Genomic DNA, 19,071 nt, shown 5'->3' on the forward strand with positions numbered 1-19,071 from the left:
TCCTTGCCGATGACAAGCATACCCATAGCATGATGCAGCCACCATATGCTTGAAAATATGCAGAGTGGTACTCAGTGATGTGTTGTGTTGGATTTGCCCCAAACATAATGCTTTGTATTCAGGACATAAAGTTAATTTCTTTGCCACATTTCTTTGCTGTTTTACTTTAGTGCCTTATTGCAAACAGGATGCATGTTTTGGAATATTTGTTATTCTTTTTACTCTGGCATTTAGGTTAGTATTGTGGAGTAAACTACAATGTTGTTGACCATCATCAGTTTCCTCCTATCGCAGCCATTAAACTCTGCAACTGTTTTAAAGTCACCATTGGTCTCATGGTGAAATCCCTGAGCGGTTTCATTCCTCTCCGGCAACGGAGTTAGGAAGGACGCCTGTATCTTTGTAGTGACTGGGTGTATTGATACACCATCCAAAGTGTAATTAATAACTTCACCATGTTCAAAGGGATATTCAATGTCTGCTTTTTTATTTAAATGTACCTACCATGTATCTTTGTGAGGCATTGGAAAACCTCCCTGGTCTTTGTGGTTGAATCTGTGTTTGAAATTCACTACTCGACTGAGGGGCCTTACAGATAATTTTATGTATGTGGTACAGAGATGAGGTAGTCATTCAAAAATCATGTTAAACACTATTATTGCACACAGAGTAAGTCCATGCAACTTATTATGTGACTTGTTGAGCACATTTTTACTCCTGAACTTATTTAGGCTTGCCATAAAAAAGGGGTTGAATACTTATTGACTCAAGACATTTCAGCTTTTCATTTTTTATTTATTTGTAGAAATGTCTAAAAACATAATACCACTTTGAAATGATGGGGTATTGTGTGTGTGTAGGGCAGTGACCAAAAAAAGTCAAGGGGTGTGAATAGTTTCTGAAGGCACTGTAGCTATTTAACCGAGTACAGCCATTTGGGATAGGACCAGTATGTTTAGCAACATGAAGTTGGTAGAAAATGTTTGAAACTGTAGAAATGTGTTCCGACCGTCTCCAGCGTCTGATGGTCTCTCTCCTTCTCCAGGTGTGTCACGTTGAGCTGCACCTGGCCACCTGTTTCCAGCCTATTAACGGACGCATGCAACTGCAGGTTCTCGCTGCCCAGAACCTCCCTGCTCCACTCAGCCAGGGTACGGGGTCTATATAGTCTGTTATATATATGTTATAACCTCCCTGCTCCACTCAGCCAGGCTACGGGTCTATATAGTCTGTTATATATATGTTATAACCTCCCTGCTCCACTCAGCCAGGGTACGGGTCTATATAGTCTGTTATATATATGTTATAACCTCCCTGCTCCACTCAGCCAGGGTACGGGTCTATATAGTCTGTTATATATATGTTATAACCTCCCTGCTCCACTCAGCCAGGGTACGGGGTCTATATAGTCTGTTATATATATGTTATAACCTCCCTGCTCCACTCAGCCAGGGTACGGGTCTATATAGTCTGTTATATATATGTTATAACCTCCCTGCTCCACTCAGCCAGGGTACGGGTCTATATAGTCTGTAATATATATGTTATAACCTCCCTGCTCCACTCAGCCAGGGTACGGGTCTATATAGTCTGTTATATATATGTTATAACCTCCCTGCTCCACTCAGCCAGGGTACGGGTCTATATAGTCTGTTATATATATGTTATAACCTCCCTGCTCCACTCAGCCAGGCTACGGGGTCTATATAGTCTGTTATATATATGTTATAACCTCCCTGCTCCACTCAGCCAGGGTACGGGTCTATATAGTCTGTTATATATATGTTATAACCTCCCTGCTCCACTCAGCCAGGGTACGGGTCTATATAGTCTGTTATATATATGTTATAACCTCCCTGCTCCACTCAGCCAGGGTACGGGTCTATATAGTCTGTTATATATATGTTATAACCTCCCTGCTCCACTCAGCCAGGGTACGGGGTCTATATAGTCTGTTATATATATGTTATAACCTCCCTGCTCCACTCAGCCAGGGTACGGGGTCTATATAGTCTGTTATATATATGTTATAACCTCCCTGCTCCACTCAGCCAGGGTACGGGGTCTATATAGTCTGTTATATATATGTTATAACCTCCCTGCTCCACTCAGCCAGGGTACGGGTCTATATAGTCTGTTATATATATGTTATAACCTCCCTGCTCCACTCAGCCAGGGTACGGGTCTATATAGTCTGTTATATATATGTTATAACCTCCCTGCTCCACTCAGCCAGGGTATGGGGTCTATATAGTCTGTTATATATATGTTATAACCTCCCTGCTCCACTCAGCCAGGGTACGGGTCTATATAGTCTGTTATATATATGTTATAACCTCCCTGCTCCACTCAGCCAGGGAACGGGTCTATATAGTCTGTAATATATATGTTATAACCTCCCTGCTCCACTCAGCCAGGGTACGGGTCTATATAGTCTGTTATATATATGTTATAACCTCCCTGCTCCACTCAGCCAGGGTACGGGTCTATATAGTCTGTTATATATATGTTATAACCTCCCTGCTCCACTCAGCCAGGGTACGGGTCTATATAGTCTGTTATATATATGTTATAACCTCCCTGCTCCACTCAGCCAGGTACGGGGTCTATATAGTCTGTTATATATATGTTATAACCTCCCTGCTCCACTCAGCCAGGGTACGGGTCTATATAGTCTGTTATATATATGTTAAAACCTCCCTGCTCCACTCAGCCAGGCTACGGGTCTATATAGTCTGTTATATATATGTTATAACCTCCCTGCTCCACTCAGCCAGGGTACGGGGTCTATATAGTCTGTTATATATATGTTATAACCTCCCTGCTCCACTCAGCCAGGGTACGGGTCTATATAGTCTGTTATATATATGTTATAACCTCCCTGCTCCACTCAGCCAGGGTACGGGTCTATATAGTCTGTTATATATATGTTATAACCTCCCTGCTCCACTCAGCCAGGGTACGGGTCTATATAGTCTGTAATATATATGTTATAACCTCCCTGCTCCACTCAGCCAGGGTACGGGGTCTATATAGTCTGTTATATATATGTTATAACCTCCCTGCTCCACTCAGCCAGGGTACGGGTCTATATAGTCTGTTATATATATGTTATAACCTCCCTGCTCCACTCAGCCAGGGTACGGGTCTATATAGTCTGTTATATATATGTTATAACCTCCCTGCTCCACTCAGCCAGGGTACGGGTCTATATAGTCTGTTATATATATGTTATAACCTCCCTGCTCCACTCAGCCAGGGTACGGGGTCTATATAGTCTGTTATATATATGTTATAACCTCCCTGCTCCACTCAGCCAGGATACGGGGTCTATATAGTCTGTTATATATATGTTATAACCTCCCTGCTCCACTCAGCCAGGTCTATATAGTCTGTTATATATATGTTATAACCTCCCTGCTCCACTCAGCCAGGGTACGGGTCTATATAGTCTGTTATATATATGTTATAACCTCCCTGCTCCACTCAGCCAGGGTACGGGGTCTATATAGTCTGTTATATATATGTTATAACCTCCCTGCTCCACTCAGCCAGGGTACGGGGTCTATATAGTCTGTTATATATATGTTATAACCTCCCTGCTCCACTCAGCCAGGTCTATATAGTCTGTTATATATATGTTATAACCTCCCTGCTCCACTCAGCCAGGGTACGGGTCTATATAGTCTGTTATATATATGTTATAACCTCCCTGCTCCACTCAGCCAGGGTACGGGTCTATATAATCTGTTATATATATGTTATAACCTCCCTGCTCCACTCAGCCAGGGTACGGGGTCTATATAGTCTGTTATATATATGTTATAACCTCCCTGCTCCACTCAGCCAGGGTACGGGTCTATATAGTCTGTTATATATATGTTATAACCTCCCTGCTCCACTCAGCCAGGGTACGGGGTCTATATAGTCTGTTATATATATGTTATAACCTCCCTGCTCCACTCAGCCAGGGTACGGGTCTATATAGTCTGTTATATATATGTTATAACCTCCCTGCTCCACTCAGCCAGGGTACGGGTCTATATAGTCTGTTATATATATGTTATAACCTCCCTGCTCCACTCAGCCAGGGTACGGGGTCTATATAGTCTGTTATATATATGTTATAACCTCCCTGCTCCACTCAGCCAGGCTACGGGTCTATATAGTCTGTTATATATATGTTATAACCTCCCTGCTCCACTCAGCCAGGCTACGGGTCTATATAGTCTGTTATATATATGTTATAACCTCCCTGCTCCACTCAGCCAGGCTACGGGTCTATATAGTCTGTTATATATATGTTATAACCTCCCTGCTCCACTCAGCCAGGCTACGGGTCTATATAGTCTGTTATATATATGTTATAACCTCCCTGCTCCACTCAGCCAGGGTACGGGTCTATATAGTCTGTTATATATATGTTATAACCTCCCTGCTCCACTCAGCCAGGCTACGGGTCTATATAGTCTGTTATATATATGTTATAACCTCCCTGCTCCACTCAGCCAGGCTACGGGTCTATATAGTCTGTTATATATATGTTATAACCTCCCTGCTCCACTCAGCCAGGCTACGGGTCTATATAGTCTGTTATATATATGTTATAACCTCCCTGCTCCACTCAGCCAGGGTACGGGTCTATATAGTCTGTTATATATATGTTATAACCTCCCTGCTCCACTCAGCCAGGCTACGGGTCTATATAGTCTGTTATATATATGTTATAACCTCCCTGCTCCACTCAGCCAGGGTACGGGTCTATATAGTCTGTTATATATATGTTATAACCTCCCTGCTCCACTCAGCCAGGCTACGGGTCTATATAGTCTGTTATATATATGTTATAACCTCCCTGCTCCACTCAGCCAGGGTACGGGTCTATATAGTCTGTTATATATATGTTATAACCTCCCTGCTCCACTCAGCCAGGGTACGGGTCTATATAGTCTGTTATATATATGTTATAACCTCCCTGCTCCACTCAGCCAGGCTACGGGTCTATATAGTCTGTTATATATATGTTATAACCTCCCTGCTCCACTCAGCCAGGCTACGGGTCTATACAGTCTGTTATATATATGTTATAACCTCCCTGCTCCACTCAGCCAGGCTACGGGTCTATATAGTCTGTTATATATATGTTATAACCTCCCTGCTCCACTCAGCCAGGGTACGGGTCTATATAGTCTGTTATATATATGTTATAACCTCCCTGCTCCACTCAGCCAGGGTACGGGTCTATATAGTCTGTTATATATATGTTATAACCTCCCTGCTCCACTCAGCCAGGGTACGGGTCTATATAGTCTGTTATATATATGTTATAACCTCCCTGCTCCACTCAGCCAGGGTACGGGTCTATATAGTCTGTTATATATATGTTATAACCTCCCTGCTCACTGACCTGTTGGAAAGGTGTCATCCTATGACGGTGCCACGTTGAAAGTCACTGGGCTCTTCAGTAAGGCCATTCTACTGCAAATGTTTGTCTATGGCGATTGCATGGCTGTGTGCTCGATTTTATACACCTGTCAGCAACGTGTGTGGCTGGAATAGTCGAATCGACTAATTGAAGGGGTGTCAAATCTAATCACATTTTATTTGTCACATGAACCGAATACAACAAGGTGTAGACCTTACCGTGAAATGTTTACTTACAAGCCCTTAACTCTTATTTTTCTTAACTGCATTGTTGGTTAAGAAAAATATTTACTAAATAAACTTTCATAAAATAAAGTAAAAAATAAAAGAGCTAAAATAACAATATACAAGAAAATGACAATAAGTAACAATAAGGAGGAGAGTATATATAAATAACAATATACAGTGTAAATACTATAATATATATATATATATATATATATATATATACACACAGGGGGTACCGGCACCGAGTCAGTGTGCGGGGGTACTGGTTAGTCGAGGTAATTGAGGTAATATGTACATGTAGGTAGAGTTAAAGTGACTATACATAGATAATAGATAATAAACAGCGAGTAAAACAATTTTAAAAAAAAGGGGGGGGATCAATGCAAATTGTCCGGGTAGCCATTTGATTGGCTGTTCAGCAGTTTTATGGTTGGGGGTAGAAGCTGTTAAGAAACCTTTTGGACCTAGACTTGGCGCTTCAGTACCGCTTGCCGTGCGGTAGCAGAGAGAACAGTCTATGACTAGGGTGGCTGGACTCTTTGGCAATTTTTAGGGCCTTCCTCTGACACCGCCTGGTATAGAGGTCCTGGATGGCAGCAGGCTTGGTCCCAGTGATGTACTGGGCCGTATGCATTACCCTCTGTAGTGCCTTGCGGTCGGATGCCAAGCAGTTGCCACACCAGGCAGTGATGCAACCAGTAAGGATGCTCTCGATGGTGCAGCTGTATAACTTTGAGGATCTGAGGACCCATGCCAAATCTGTTCAGTCTCCTGAGGGGGAATAGGCATTGTCGTGCCCTCTTCACGACTGTCTTGGTGTGTTTGGACCATGATAGTTTGTTGGTGATGTGGACACCAAGGAACTTGAAGCTCTCAACCTGCTCCACTACAAATCCTTCTTTTCCTGTAGTCCACAATCATCTCCTTTGTCTTGATCACGTTGAGGGAGAGGTTGTTGTCCTGGCAACACACTGCCAGGTCTCTGACCTCCTCCCTATAGGCTGTCTCATCATTGTCGGTGATCAGGCTTACCACCGTTGTGTCGTCGGCAAACTTAATGATGGTGTTGGAGTCGTGCTTGGCCACTTAGTCATGGGTGAACAGGGAGTACAGGAGGAGACTAAGCACGCACCCCTGAGGGGCCCCAGTGTTGAAGATCAGCGTGGCGGATGTGTTGTTGCCTTCTCTTACCACCTGGGGGCGGCCCGTCAGGAAGTCAGGGTCCAGTTGCAGAAGGAGGTGTTTAGTCCCAGGGTCCTTAGCTTAGTGATGAGCTTTGAGGGCACTATGGTGTTGAACACTGAGCTGTAGTCAATGAACAGCATTCTCACGTAGGTGTTCCTTTTGTCCAGGTGGGAAAGGGCAGTGTTGAGTGCAATAGAGATTGCGTCATCTGTGGATCTGTTGGGGCGGTATGCAAATTGGAGTGGGTCTAGGGTTTCTGGGATGATGATGTTGATGTGAGCTATGACCAGCCTTTCAAAGCACTTCATGGCTACAGACGTGAGTGCTACCGGTCGGAAGTCATTTAGGCAGGTTACCTTGGTGTTCTAGGGACTATGGTGGTCTGCTTGAAACATGTAGGTATTACAGACTTGGCCAGGGACAGGTTGAAAATGTCAGTGAAGACACTTTCTAGTTGGTCAGCGCATGCTCGGAGTACACGTCCTGGTAATCCATCTGGCCCTGCGGCCTTGTGAATGTTGACCTGTTTAAAGGTCTTACTCACATCGGCTATGGCGAGCGTGATCACACAGTCGTCCGGAACAGCTGGTGCTCTCATGCATGCTTCAGTGTTGCTTGCCTCGATGCGCGCATAGAAGTCATTCAGCTCGTCTGGTAGGCTTGTGTCACTGGGCAGCTCGCGACTAGGCTTCCCTTTGTAGTCCGTAATAGTTTGCAAGCCCTGCCACATCCGACGATCGTCGGAGCCGGTGTTGTACGATTCAATCTTAGTCCTGTATTTATGCTTTGTCTGTTTGATGGTTCGTCTGAGGGCATAGCGGGATTTCTTATAAGCGTCCGGGATAGAGTCCCACTACTTGAAAAAGGCAGTTCTACCCTTTAGCTCAGTGCGGATGTTGCCTGTAATCCATGGCTTCTGGTTGGGGTATGTACGTACGGTCACTGTGGGGACAACATCATCGATGCACTTATTGATGAAGCCAGTGACTGATGTGGTGTAGGGCCCTGTGTAGCTCAGTTGGTAGAGCATGGCGCTTGCAACGCCAGGGTTGTGGGTTCGTTTCCCACGGGGGGCCAGTATGACAATGTATGCACTCACTTAACTGTAAGTCGCTCTGGATAAGAGCGTCTGCTAAATGACTAAAATGTGTACTCCTCAATGCCTTCGGAAGAATCCCGGAACATATTCCAGTCTGTGCTAGCAAAACAGCCCTGTAGCTTAGCATCTGCGTCATCTGACCACTTCCGTATTGAGCGAGTCACTGGTACTTCCTTCTTTAGTTTTTGCTTGTAAGCAGGAATCAGGAGGATAGAGTTCTGGTCAGATTTGCCAAATGGAGGGCGAGGGAGATTTTTGTACGCGTCTCTGTGTGTGGAGTAAAGGTGGTCTATGGTATTTTTTCTCTGGTTGCACATTTAACATGCTGGTGGAAATGAGGTAAAACTGATTTAAGTTTCCCTGCATTAAAGTCCCCGGCCACTAAGAGCACCACCTGTGGATGAGCATTTTCTTGTTTGCTTATGGCTTTATACAGTTCATTGAGTGCAGTCTTAGTGCCAGCATCGGTTTGTGGTGGTAAATAGACAGCTACGAAAAATATAGATGAAATCTCTCTTGGTAAATAGTGTGGTCTACAGCTTATCATGAGATACTCTACCTCAGGCGAGCAAAACCTAGAGACTTCCTTAATATTTGATTTTCCGCACCAGCTGTTATTGACAAATAGACACAGACTGCCACCCCTTGTCTTACCGTAGGCAGCTGTTCTGTCTTGGGATGCATGGAAAACCCAGCCAACTGTATATTATCCATGTCGTCGTTCAGCCACGACTCTGTGAAATGTAAGATATTACCGTTTTTTATGTCCCATTGGTAGGATAGTCTTGAAAGGAGCTCATCCAGTTTATTCTCCAATGATTGCACGTTAGCCAATAGGACGGATGGTAGAGGCGGGTTAAACACTCGCCGACAAATTCCCTCAAGGCACCTGGACCTGCGCCCCCTGTATCGGCGTATATACTTTTGTATACATAGTGAATATAATTATTTGTAACAGAGTACATTTGTTTTAATGAACAGGATGTGGATATTTGACCGGTTCAAAATTGGTTAAGGTAAGGTTTATGGTTAGGTTTAGGGTTAGTTTGAGAGCTTCCATCTGGAGCCATTTAAAATCTGCCAGCTGTATACACACTGCCTGCTATAAATAACCATTTCCCTTGTTTCCCTTGTTTCCCTTGTTTCCCTTGTTTCCCTTGTTTCCCTTGTTTCCCTTGTCCATCCACCAGCGTTCTTTGTGAAGATAGAGATGCAGCAGCTGGGCAGGGTGGTGATGGAGAAGAAGACTCGAGCCCTGAAGTCCTCCGGAGGTCAGCTGACCTGGACCGAATCTTTCTACTTCCCCTTAGCTCAGAACCAGGGCTTCCTGCTGTCAGTCAAACTCTACAGCCGCAGCTCTGTCAGACGGAAACACTACCTTGGACAGGTGAGACTAAGGCCTCGGGCTTTACAGCGTGATTGAAATTTTAAATGGTTCCTGCTTTAGCGGAGACTGTATTCACGGTAAACGCTGCAATCTGAAATTAAATTTACATTGCTATCGCGGAATCTGTAACGCTTCAGCTTTACAAATTGAATAGAGAGAGCCCCTAGATTCAATCAGATCCAGCGTTGACCAGCGATAGCTGACACCTGCATAGCTGATGTTTTTGGCGGTGTCGGAGGTGGAACTGTGTTGGTGATGTCAAATCGGTGAGCAGCTGCTCTTGTGATCATTGTCACGAAGCCACACCCGTCCCACTGTCGTTAGAAGTTCAGAAGGAGGAAGTGTAGCTATATAGAAATAATGACGCTCAAATTGAAAATCATTCAACAAAATAACTAATGATAAATCAGCCTAATCAAGGTGTAGATTACATCTCACATTCCAGTGTTTGAACTTGTAAACAAGGCTACATGGGATTTCTCTCAATGCGACTTGGTGCAGCCAATAGCAACGTCTGCTTTAGGTGTAATGCCGGGAGCCGTTGTTGGTTTTACACGCAGTTCCCCACCTGTTACGTTCCCACAAGACAAACTCAAAATGTTGCTCACAACAAAAGGGAACTAACAAAGAAAATTACTTTGACAACCAAAACAGAAAGGGGTTCTGAAAGACACCCATGTGGGTCTCCACTGAAAGTTGACAAGCAACTAGGAAATGTTCCCTAAAAGATTCCCACCATGGATGCACACTACTGGCTAGGGAAGGGGAAACAAAAAGGAAACCCCACACCAACAGGAAAGGGAGTCAGTAGAAAGTGGATCAAAAGGAAACCCCACACCAACAGGAAAGGGAGTCAGTAGAAAGTGGATCAATAAGAAACCCCACACCAACAGGAAAGGGAGTCAGTAGAAAGTGGATCAAAAGGAAACCCCACACCAACAGGAAAGGGAGTCAATAGAAAGTGGATCAATAAGAAACCCCACACCAACAGGAAAGGGAGTCAGTAGAAAGTGGATCAATAAGAAACCCCACACCAACAGGAAAAGGAGTCAGTAGAAAGTGGATCAATAAGAAACCCCACACCAACAGGAAAGGGAGTCAGTAGAAAGTGGATCAATAAGAAACCCCACACCAACAGGAAAGGGAGTCAGTAGAAAGTGGATCAATAAGAAACCCCACACCAACAGGAAAGGGAGTCAGTAGAAAGTGGATCAAAAGGAAACCCCACACCAACAGGAAAGGGAGTCAGTAGAAAGTGGATCAATAAGAAACCCCACACCAACAGGAAAGGGAGTCAGTAGAAAGTGGATCAATAAGAAACCCCACACCAACAGGAAAGGGAGTCAGTAGAAAGTGGATCAATAAGAAACCCCACACCAACAGGAAAGGGAGTCAGTAGAAAGTGGATCAATAAGAAACCCCACACCAACAGGAAAGGGAGTCAGTAGAAAGTGGATCAAAAGGAAACCCCACACCAACAGGAAAGGGAGTCAGTAGAAAGTGGATCAATAAGAAACCCCACACCAACAGGAAAGGGAGTCAGTAGAAAGTGGATCAAAAGGAAACCCCACACCAACAGGAAAGGGAGTCAGTAGAAAGTGGATCAATAAGAAACCCCACACCAACAGGAAAGGGAGTCAGTAGAAAGTGGATCAATAAGAAACCCCACACCAACAGGAAAGGGAGTCAGTAGAAAGTGGATCAATAAGAAACCCCACACCAACAGGAAAGGGAGTCAGTAGAAAGTGGATCAAAAGGAAACCCCACACCAACAGGAAAGGGAGTCAGTAGAAAGTAGATCAAAAGGAAACAGGGAAAACACATATAAAAGGCTTTGTTTCAGAACTTAAGATAGCGAGAGCCAACAAAAGGTGTTACTCTCTCAACATCTCTCAAGAACCAACTGATGCCCAGGCCAGCAGGTCTTAAATACCAGCTGGGCTGACTGATGCACAGGCCAGCAGGTCTTAAATACCAGCTGGGCTGACTGATGCACAGGCCAGCAGGTCTTAAATACCAGCTGGGCTGACTGATGCACAGGCCAGCAGGTCTTAAATACCAGCTGGGCTGACTGATGCACAGGCCAGCAGGTCTTAAATACCAGCTGGGCTGACTGATGCACAGGCCAGCAGGTCTTAAATACCAGCTGGGCTGACTGATGCACAGGCCAGCAGGTCTTAAATACCAGCTGAACAAGCCAGAACACGTGTAACACATACTTACTGACGAGGTGACACCAATTGGTGTTCCCTACGCGCTAACGTGAAATATAAATGGAAAAACCAAAACTTGTAACATACCTCCAACACTGATAATACATCCTCCAACACTGATAATACATCCTCCAACACTGATAATACATCCTCCAACACTGATAATACATCCTCCAACACTGATAATACATCCTCCAACACTGATAATACATCCTCCAACACTGATAATACATCCTCCAACACTGATAATACATCAGCAAAGCAGATTTAGGCTGAAGCAGATCTGATTGAGGGCTGTATTCAATCCGTAGCGCTGAATATCTGCTTTATAGCGCGATTGACAATTAAAGGCAATGTTCCCGTGGTCACGGAGACTGCATTCACGATAAACGCTGCATATGTTGGCTCAATCGGAAATTACTTTTACATTTTTATGTGGATCTTCCGGCGATGCGGATTGAATCAAGCCCTAAATCAGACCCTTACTTCAGTTTAATCTCTTCTTCTGATTCTTCTGCTTCTCCTTTATTTACAATGTCACGTTGCCACTATCCACAAACACTCTGCTTATATCTCTGTCACAAAAACAAATAAACTAGTGGAATATTTGAGTTCTAAGATCAGGCCAGTTGCATAACTTTCATAACTGCTTCTGCAGGTTCACCTTGGCTTCGACAGCCCAACACAGGAAGCAGCAGAGCAGTGGAGGGACAGCATGTCTCACCCTGAGAAGGTGATGGCTGTATGGCACAGACTCAATGGATCCTGAGGCACCTGTAGAAACTCACACAGTCCCAAAGGAGTTGACAGCCTCACCTGTACTGCCACCTGCACCTGTACTGCCACCTGCACCTGTACTGCCACCTGTACCTGTACTGCCACCTATACCTGTACTGCCACCTATACCTGTACTGCCACCTATACCTATACTGCCACCTATACCTGTACCTGTACTGCCACCTATACCTGTACTGCCACCTATACCTGTACTGCCACCTGTACCTGTACTGCCACCTATACCTGTACCTGTACTGCTACCTATACCTGTACTGCCACCTGTACCTGTACTGCCACCTATACCTGTACTGCCACCTATACCTGTACTGCCACCTATACCTGTACTGCCACCTGTACCTGTACCTGTACTGCCACCTATACCTGTACTGCCACCTGTACATGTACCTGTACTGCCACCTGTACCTGTACTGCCACCTATACCTGTACTGCCACCTATACCTGTACTGCCACCTATACCTGTACCTGTACTGCTACCTATACCTGTACTGCCACATATACCTGTACTGCCACCTATACCTGTACTGCCACCTGTACCTGTACTGCCACCTATACCTGTACTGCCACCTGTACCTGTACTGCCACCTATACCTGTACTGCCACCTATACCTGTACTGCCACCTGTACCTGTACCTGTACCTGTACTGCCACCTGTACCTGTACTGCCACCTATACCTGTACTGCCACCTATACCTGTACTGCCACCTATACCTGTACCTGTACTGCTACCTATACCTGTACTGCCACCTATACCTGTACTGCCACCTATACCTGTACTGCCACCTGTACCTGTACTGCCACCTATACCTGTACCTATACTGCCACCTATACCTATACCTGTACTGCTACCTATACCTGTACTGCCACCTATACCTGTACTGCCACCTATACCTGTACCTGTACTGCCACCTATACCTGTACTGCCACCTATACCTGTACTGCCACCTGTACCTGTACCTGTACTGCCACCTATACCTGTACTGCCACCTATACCTGTACCTGTACTGCCACCTATACCTATACTGCCACCTATACCTGTACTGCTACCTATACCTGTACTGCCACCTACACCTGTACTGCCACCTATACCTGTACCTGTACTGCCACCTATACCTGTAATGCCACCTATACCTGTACTGCCACCTGTACCTGTACTGCCACCTATACCTGTACCTGTACTGCCTCCTATACCTGTACTGCCACCTATACCTGTACTGCCACCTGTACCTGTACCTGTACTGCCACCTATACCTGTACTGCCACCTATACCTCTACCTGTACTGCCACCTATACCTATACTGCCACCTATACCTGTACCTGTACTGCTACCTATACCTGTACTGCCACCTATACCTGTACCTGTACTGCCACCTATACCTGTACTGCCACCTGTACCTGTACTGCCACCTATACCTGTACTGCCACCTATACCTGTACTGCCACCTATACCTGTACCTGTACTGCCACCTATACCTGTACTGCCACCTATACCTGTACTGCCACCTGTACTGCCACCTGTACTGCTGTACAGTATCAGCTTGCTTTCTAAGATCACAGGACACACTGCCACAATGAGTCACTCTGGTCAAAGGTGTTATAGAAAACACTGCACATTCTGTGGAAGTCTGGACTTCCATATGTTGTATGTTCAGTTGATATAATATATATTATTTTAGCGGACAGATATCATGAAGTTCTGTTGCATGAACTGCTAAGGAGTAGTGGTCCCCCAGAGTTGATGTGTTCTCATTGGTGGTCCTGATGAATCCCTGGTCTTCTGCGTCCTCTGTGCTCAAACTGTTTAGTGTTTCCACATATTTAAGGGGCTCTATTCAATCTGTAAAACTGAAACGTTACAGATTCCGCAAGATAGAAATGTAAAGGTAATTTCCGATTGAACCGACATATGCAGCGTTTACCGTGAATGCAGTCTCCGCTAAAGCAGGAACGTTTGCCTTTAAATTTAAATCACGCTGTAAAGTTTAACTTCCGCGATGTGGATTGAATAGAGCCCTTATTTTGTCTAATCTTCAAATCTTTAATCTAGACAACTACTGTATATTTGAGTATCATAAGAATTTATTAACCATCATTAGCATATAGTCATCGTACAAACTGTTTGATGGTTTGAGTCTTTCATCCTGTCTTATGTCTTTTTATGTCATTTTATGTCATTTTAAGTATTTTTATGTCTTTTTATGTCATTTTATGTATATTTATGTGATTTTATGTAATGCCAAGTAAAGATTGTAAAGTCAAGCATGATTAAAACTACAGTAGGTGTATCCCAAACCCAAATCAATTACTTAATAATAATAATATTCCATTTAGCAGACGCTTTTATCCAAAGCTACTTACAGTCATGTGTACATACATCTTTTGTGTATGGGTGGTCCCGGGGATCGAACCCACTACCCTGGCGTTACAAGCGCCGTGCTCTACCAATTGAGCTACAGAGGACCACCATATTTACCTCAATTACCTGGACTAACCTGTACCCCCGCACACTGACTCGGTACCCCCTGTATATAGCCTCGTTATTGTTATTTTATTGCTGCTCTTTTTTTTTTTTTTTACTTTAGTTTATTTAGTAAATATTTATCTTAAGTCTTATTTTTCTTAAAACTGCATTGTTGGTTAAGGGCTTGTAGGTAACCTGTTGTATTCGGTGCATGTGACAAATAAAATGTGATTTGTTGTCAGACATGGTAGTTCTGATCAAAGGGAAACGGGTCAGTCTGGCCCCAGGATGCACCGTGCATTGATCATAACCGTTTTATGTTTGTATATCTATGCTAACGTATCTTTCAGTATTGTACAGGCCGTTGTGTACCTTCTCTGAAATGGGCCAACAATCATAAACAATTTGTAACCTTTTATTGAGAAACTGCATTAGAGACACGTTAAGAGCAAACAGTGAAGTTTACACACTGGCCTCGCTACAGTACGGACACATTTCCACTGCGTCACTTACCTCGTCCCTCCCTCCAACTCTCCAGCTGTCAGTCTTGTGGCTGTTGTCCTGCTGTATACTCTTCTTGCCCAGGAATACAGAAATGGTTTTGGTCTGGCCACTGGGAAAAATGATTTCATATGGACATACACTCACCGGCCAGTTTATTCGGTACACCACCCCCCGTTCACAAAAATGGTTTATTCCTACAGACAGTGAGTCAAGTGGTCGTGGCTTGCTATATAAAGCAGGCAGACAGGCATCCAGGCATCCAGTCACTGTTCGATTGAATGTTAGAATGGGCAAAAGCGGGTGACCTAAGCGACTTTGAGCGTGGTATGATCGTCGGTGCCAGGCGCACCGGATCCAGTATCTCAGAAACGGCCGCCCTTCTGGGATTTTCACGCACAACAGTGTCTAGGGTTTACCGAGAATGGCGGCTCCTATTGGGCACGCGATCACCAACACTGGACAATTTGAGGAGTGGAAAAACATCGCCTGGAACTTGACAGTGATCTTGACTCAGAAAAGGTTGTAGAACAACGCTGGTAACACTTTGCAATAAGGTTATTATAATCAGTCTATTAGGAGTGTGGTATATTGGTGTCAGGCTGATGTATTAGGAGTGTGGTATGTTGGTGTCAGGCTGATGTATTAGGAGTGTGGTATATTGGTGTCAGGCTGATGTATTAGGAGTGTGGTATATTGGTGTCAGGCTGATGTATTAGGAGTGTGGTATATTGGTGTCAGGCTGATGTATTAGGAGTGTGGTATGTTGGTGTCAGGCTGATGTATTAGGAGTGTGGTATATTGGTGTCAGGCTGATGTATTAGGAGTGTGGTATATTGGTGTCAGGCTGATGTATTAGGAGTGTGGTATATTGGTGTCAGGCTGATGTATTAGGAGTGTGGTATATTGGTGTCAGGCTGATCAGTGTCTATTAGGAGTGTGTCAGGGTGATCACAGCAGCTGTGGAAGTGGCACAGCTCTACAAACTGACTCCGGGAGCAATAATATTGTGCTCTAAGACAAGTGTGTGTGTGTTGGTCCGTCCGTGCGTGCTTGCTTGCATGCCTGTGTGTGTGTGTGTGTGTGTGTGTGTGTGTGTATCCAGAACAACTGGTCATTCCACATTATGCAGGGCCATCGTCAAATACATCCTCTACATACCCGGGTGTTTAATCACCAGTCATCATTTACGTAATGAATGTTTGATCTAAGTTAAAGATTGCAGGCATTATAGACACACCTTGGCCATAAGCTTTTCTTAGCACCGAATTATTACCTCTCAGTCAACATTACCTTTCAGTCAACACTACCTTTCACTCAACACCTTTCTGAGATCAAAGGGTCTGGCTAACACAGAGGACATGACACACTGTGTCCCTAATTTACACGAGGTACTGTCTAGTTTGGTTTTTTAGGGGGTTGTAAAAGACCTGGGTTCAAATACTTGCAGGGTTTACTTTAGGCCGCGGCCAAATGGATCAGTTGAGAACGGACACCAAATGAGAACCGGTACAGTTTGGTCACTGGTCCGTGCGCGTGTCCTCTTCTAATTGGCTAACGTTTCCGTCGGCCAGTCAAAAGTTCAACTCATCTGAACGTTTTGTTTGTGAATACGGACGGACATTTTAAGGGTAAGGACGCGTCATCTCCGCTGTCCGTCAACGTACGACTCCCATTGAGTCATTATTGGAACTCACGGATACGGATAAAATCAGAGCGTTTCCACTCTTTAAGACGCGTTTAAAAAAAATACTGAGAAATAAATGTATTTTAATGATAATTGAATTTCCAAAACATGATGCAACTGAACTGCATGTAAATTCCTGAAAGCGCGGTCTCTCTCACAGGCCTTTTATACACGAACAGTTCCGACAACAGAGGCCAACACATCAGATGGCCTAACAGAATAGAAATGAAATGGAGCTGGCTGTATTGTATTGCATACAACTTATGCCAATAAAGACTTGAAGTCCCTTGTAACAGATCAGTCTATTTCCTGGGGGTTGTTTCTGGACAAGGCCCTGTTATCCTTCTCCTGAAAACGTGGTCCCTCTCCAAAGCCTTTTATATTGTCCAGAGTGTGGACATCTACATTTATCTCTAAGTACTGGTTACTACCTGAACTCCTTAGAACCGTATTCTATCAGAATTAGAATGCTGCATCCCTTGTAAACAGATCAGTCTATTTCCTGTGACCTCACAACCAGTCAGAGAGACGTCAGTTCACTGTGAGGAGAGTCTGATGAACATTGTATTCCCTGTTCTGGTAAAAGTTCAGGTCTGTCAGTCCATGGACCAAAAACAACCAGTCTGACAGGAAATCAACATGGCTGAAGGTGTAACAGTGGTGTCCAACATCCTCAGGGCAGGTCCACATGTTGAGGATGGAGTCAGACTTCATGTCCCTCTAGTATGACAAATAGAGGATCTGGGAATAAAATGAAGAGAAAAAATGCTGCATTCACAGTGGCAATTAAGTTTCTGGGGGTGGTAAAAAAAAAAAGGTGACATTCGTGATTTAAAGATGCACTACGCAGAAATCGATCCGCCATTTCCTGGTTGCTAAAATTCGAATAGTTCTCCTAATTTCAGTTTATGTGACAAAACAAGCAGGTATAGTGTAGAGAATCATTGTTCCATCTAAACCACTGTGAAATATATTTTCCATAACTAAAAATATTGTATTTTCAGCTGGTGTACAAAACCGAAAGTAAAAAAGACGCACAAACGAAACTTAAGAACGGGAAGCATAGAAATAGCGCACACAGAACAGATCTACCGCTTCTTACACTTGCTTTCAATGAGAATGACAGATCTATAACACACATTTCTATGTGAATTTGGTCGGGTCGCCCAAAATGTTACAAATTGCAGCTTTAATTTGTAAACCGAAGTAAGGATATATGGAATTAATTGTTTTGGTACAAATCCACAATGAGTGAAAAACCTTGTAAGGAAAAAGACTACAATCTTGACAACAAGGTCATCTCTATGTCACGATCGTCGTAAGAGTGAGTAGACCAAGGCGCAGCGTGTGAAACAAACATGACTTTATTTAATTAAAGTACTAACAAACAAAACACGACTCGTGAAGTCCACGGTTAACAATACCGACACGGAACAAAAACCCACAAACCCAAAGTGAAACACAGACAGTTAAATATGGCTCCCAATCAGAGACAACCAGCAAACAGCTGACACTCGTTGCCTCTGATTGGGAGTCACATCGTCAAAACTAGAATAAAACAAACTAGAACCCCCAACATCGACATAGAACACATAGAATGAACACACCCTGGCTCAACATAAAGAGTCCCAGAACCAGGGTGTGACAGTACCCCCCCCTAAAGGCGCGGACTGCGACCGCGCCTCAACTAAACAAAACGGGAGGGCTGGGCGGGCCTACCTCCTCGGTGGCGGTTCTGGCTCCGGCCTTGACCACCACCCTACAATACACCCCCCAATGCGCCCCTGGTCCAGTCTGTCGACTCGCACCCCTGGCCTGGTGCGTGGAGGAGGAACGGGCCTTACCAGGCTGACGACGCGCACCCCTGGCCTGGTGCGTGGAGGAGGAATGGGCCTTACCAGGCTGACGACTCGCACCCCTTTCTTGGTGCGTGGAAGAGAGACGGGCCGGACCGGGCTGGCGACGCGCACCGTAGGTTTGGTGCGAGTGGCAGGAACAGGCCGGGTCGGGCTGGCGACGCGCACCGTAGACTTGGTGCGGGTGGCAGGAACAGGCCGGGTCGGGCTGGCGACGCGCACCGTAGACTTGGTG

The 19,071-nt window shown here is 44.7% G+C and overlaps 2 protein-coding genes across 2 annotated transcripts in view; both read left to right on the plus strand.

Moving 5' to 3' along the window:
• Nucleotides 1-12,421, plus strand: part of LOC121539725 (tandem C2 domains nuclear protein-like) — a 33,663-nt gene extending 21,242 nt beyond the window's left edge. The window contains exons 6-8 of the mRNA XM_041848439.1: nucleotides 1,046-1,151; nucleotides 9,127-9,323; nucleotides 12,195-12,421. Coding sequence (XP_041704373.1) covers nucleotides 1,046-1,151; nucleotides 9,127-9,323; nucleotides 12,195-12,305 — 414 coding nt within the window. The 3' untranslated portion in view covers nucleotides 12,306-12,421. The remainder of the gene's footprint in view (nucleotides 1-1,045; nucleotides 1,152-9,126; nucleotides 9,324-12,194) is intronic.
• Nucleotides 12,422-12,712: 291 nt separating this feature from the next.
• LOC123481861 (ATP synthase subunit a-like) lies at nucleotides 12,713-13,450 on the plus strand. The gene has a single exon (XM_045207416.1). It carries the CDS (start codon nucleotides 12,713-12,715, stop codon nucleotides 13,448-13,450), a length of 738 nt encoding a protein of 245 aa, XP_045063351.1.
• The last annotated feature ends 5,621 nt before the right edge of the window (nucleotides 13,451-19,071 follow it).

The sequence above is a fragment of the Coregonus clupeaformis genome, chromosome 25 (genome assembly GCF_020615455.1).
Source record: "Coregonus clupeaformis isolate EN_2021a chromosome 25, ASM2061545v1, whole genome shotgun sequence".
NCBI classification, from domain to species: Eukaryota; Metazoa; Chordata; class Actinopteri; order Salmoniformes; family Salmonidae; genus Coregonus; species Coregonus clupeaformis.

Coding starts and splice junctions, on each gene's coding strand:
- LOC123481861 (XM_045207416.1), top strand. CDS start 12,713: ATGTACCTGTACTGCCACCTGTACCTGTACTGCCACCTATACCTGTAC.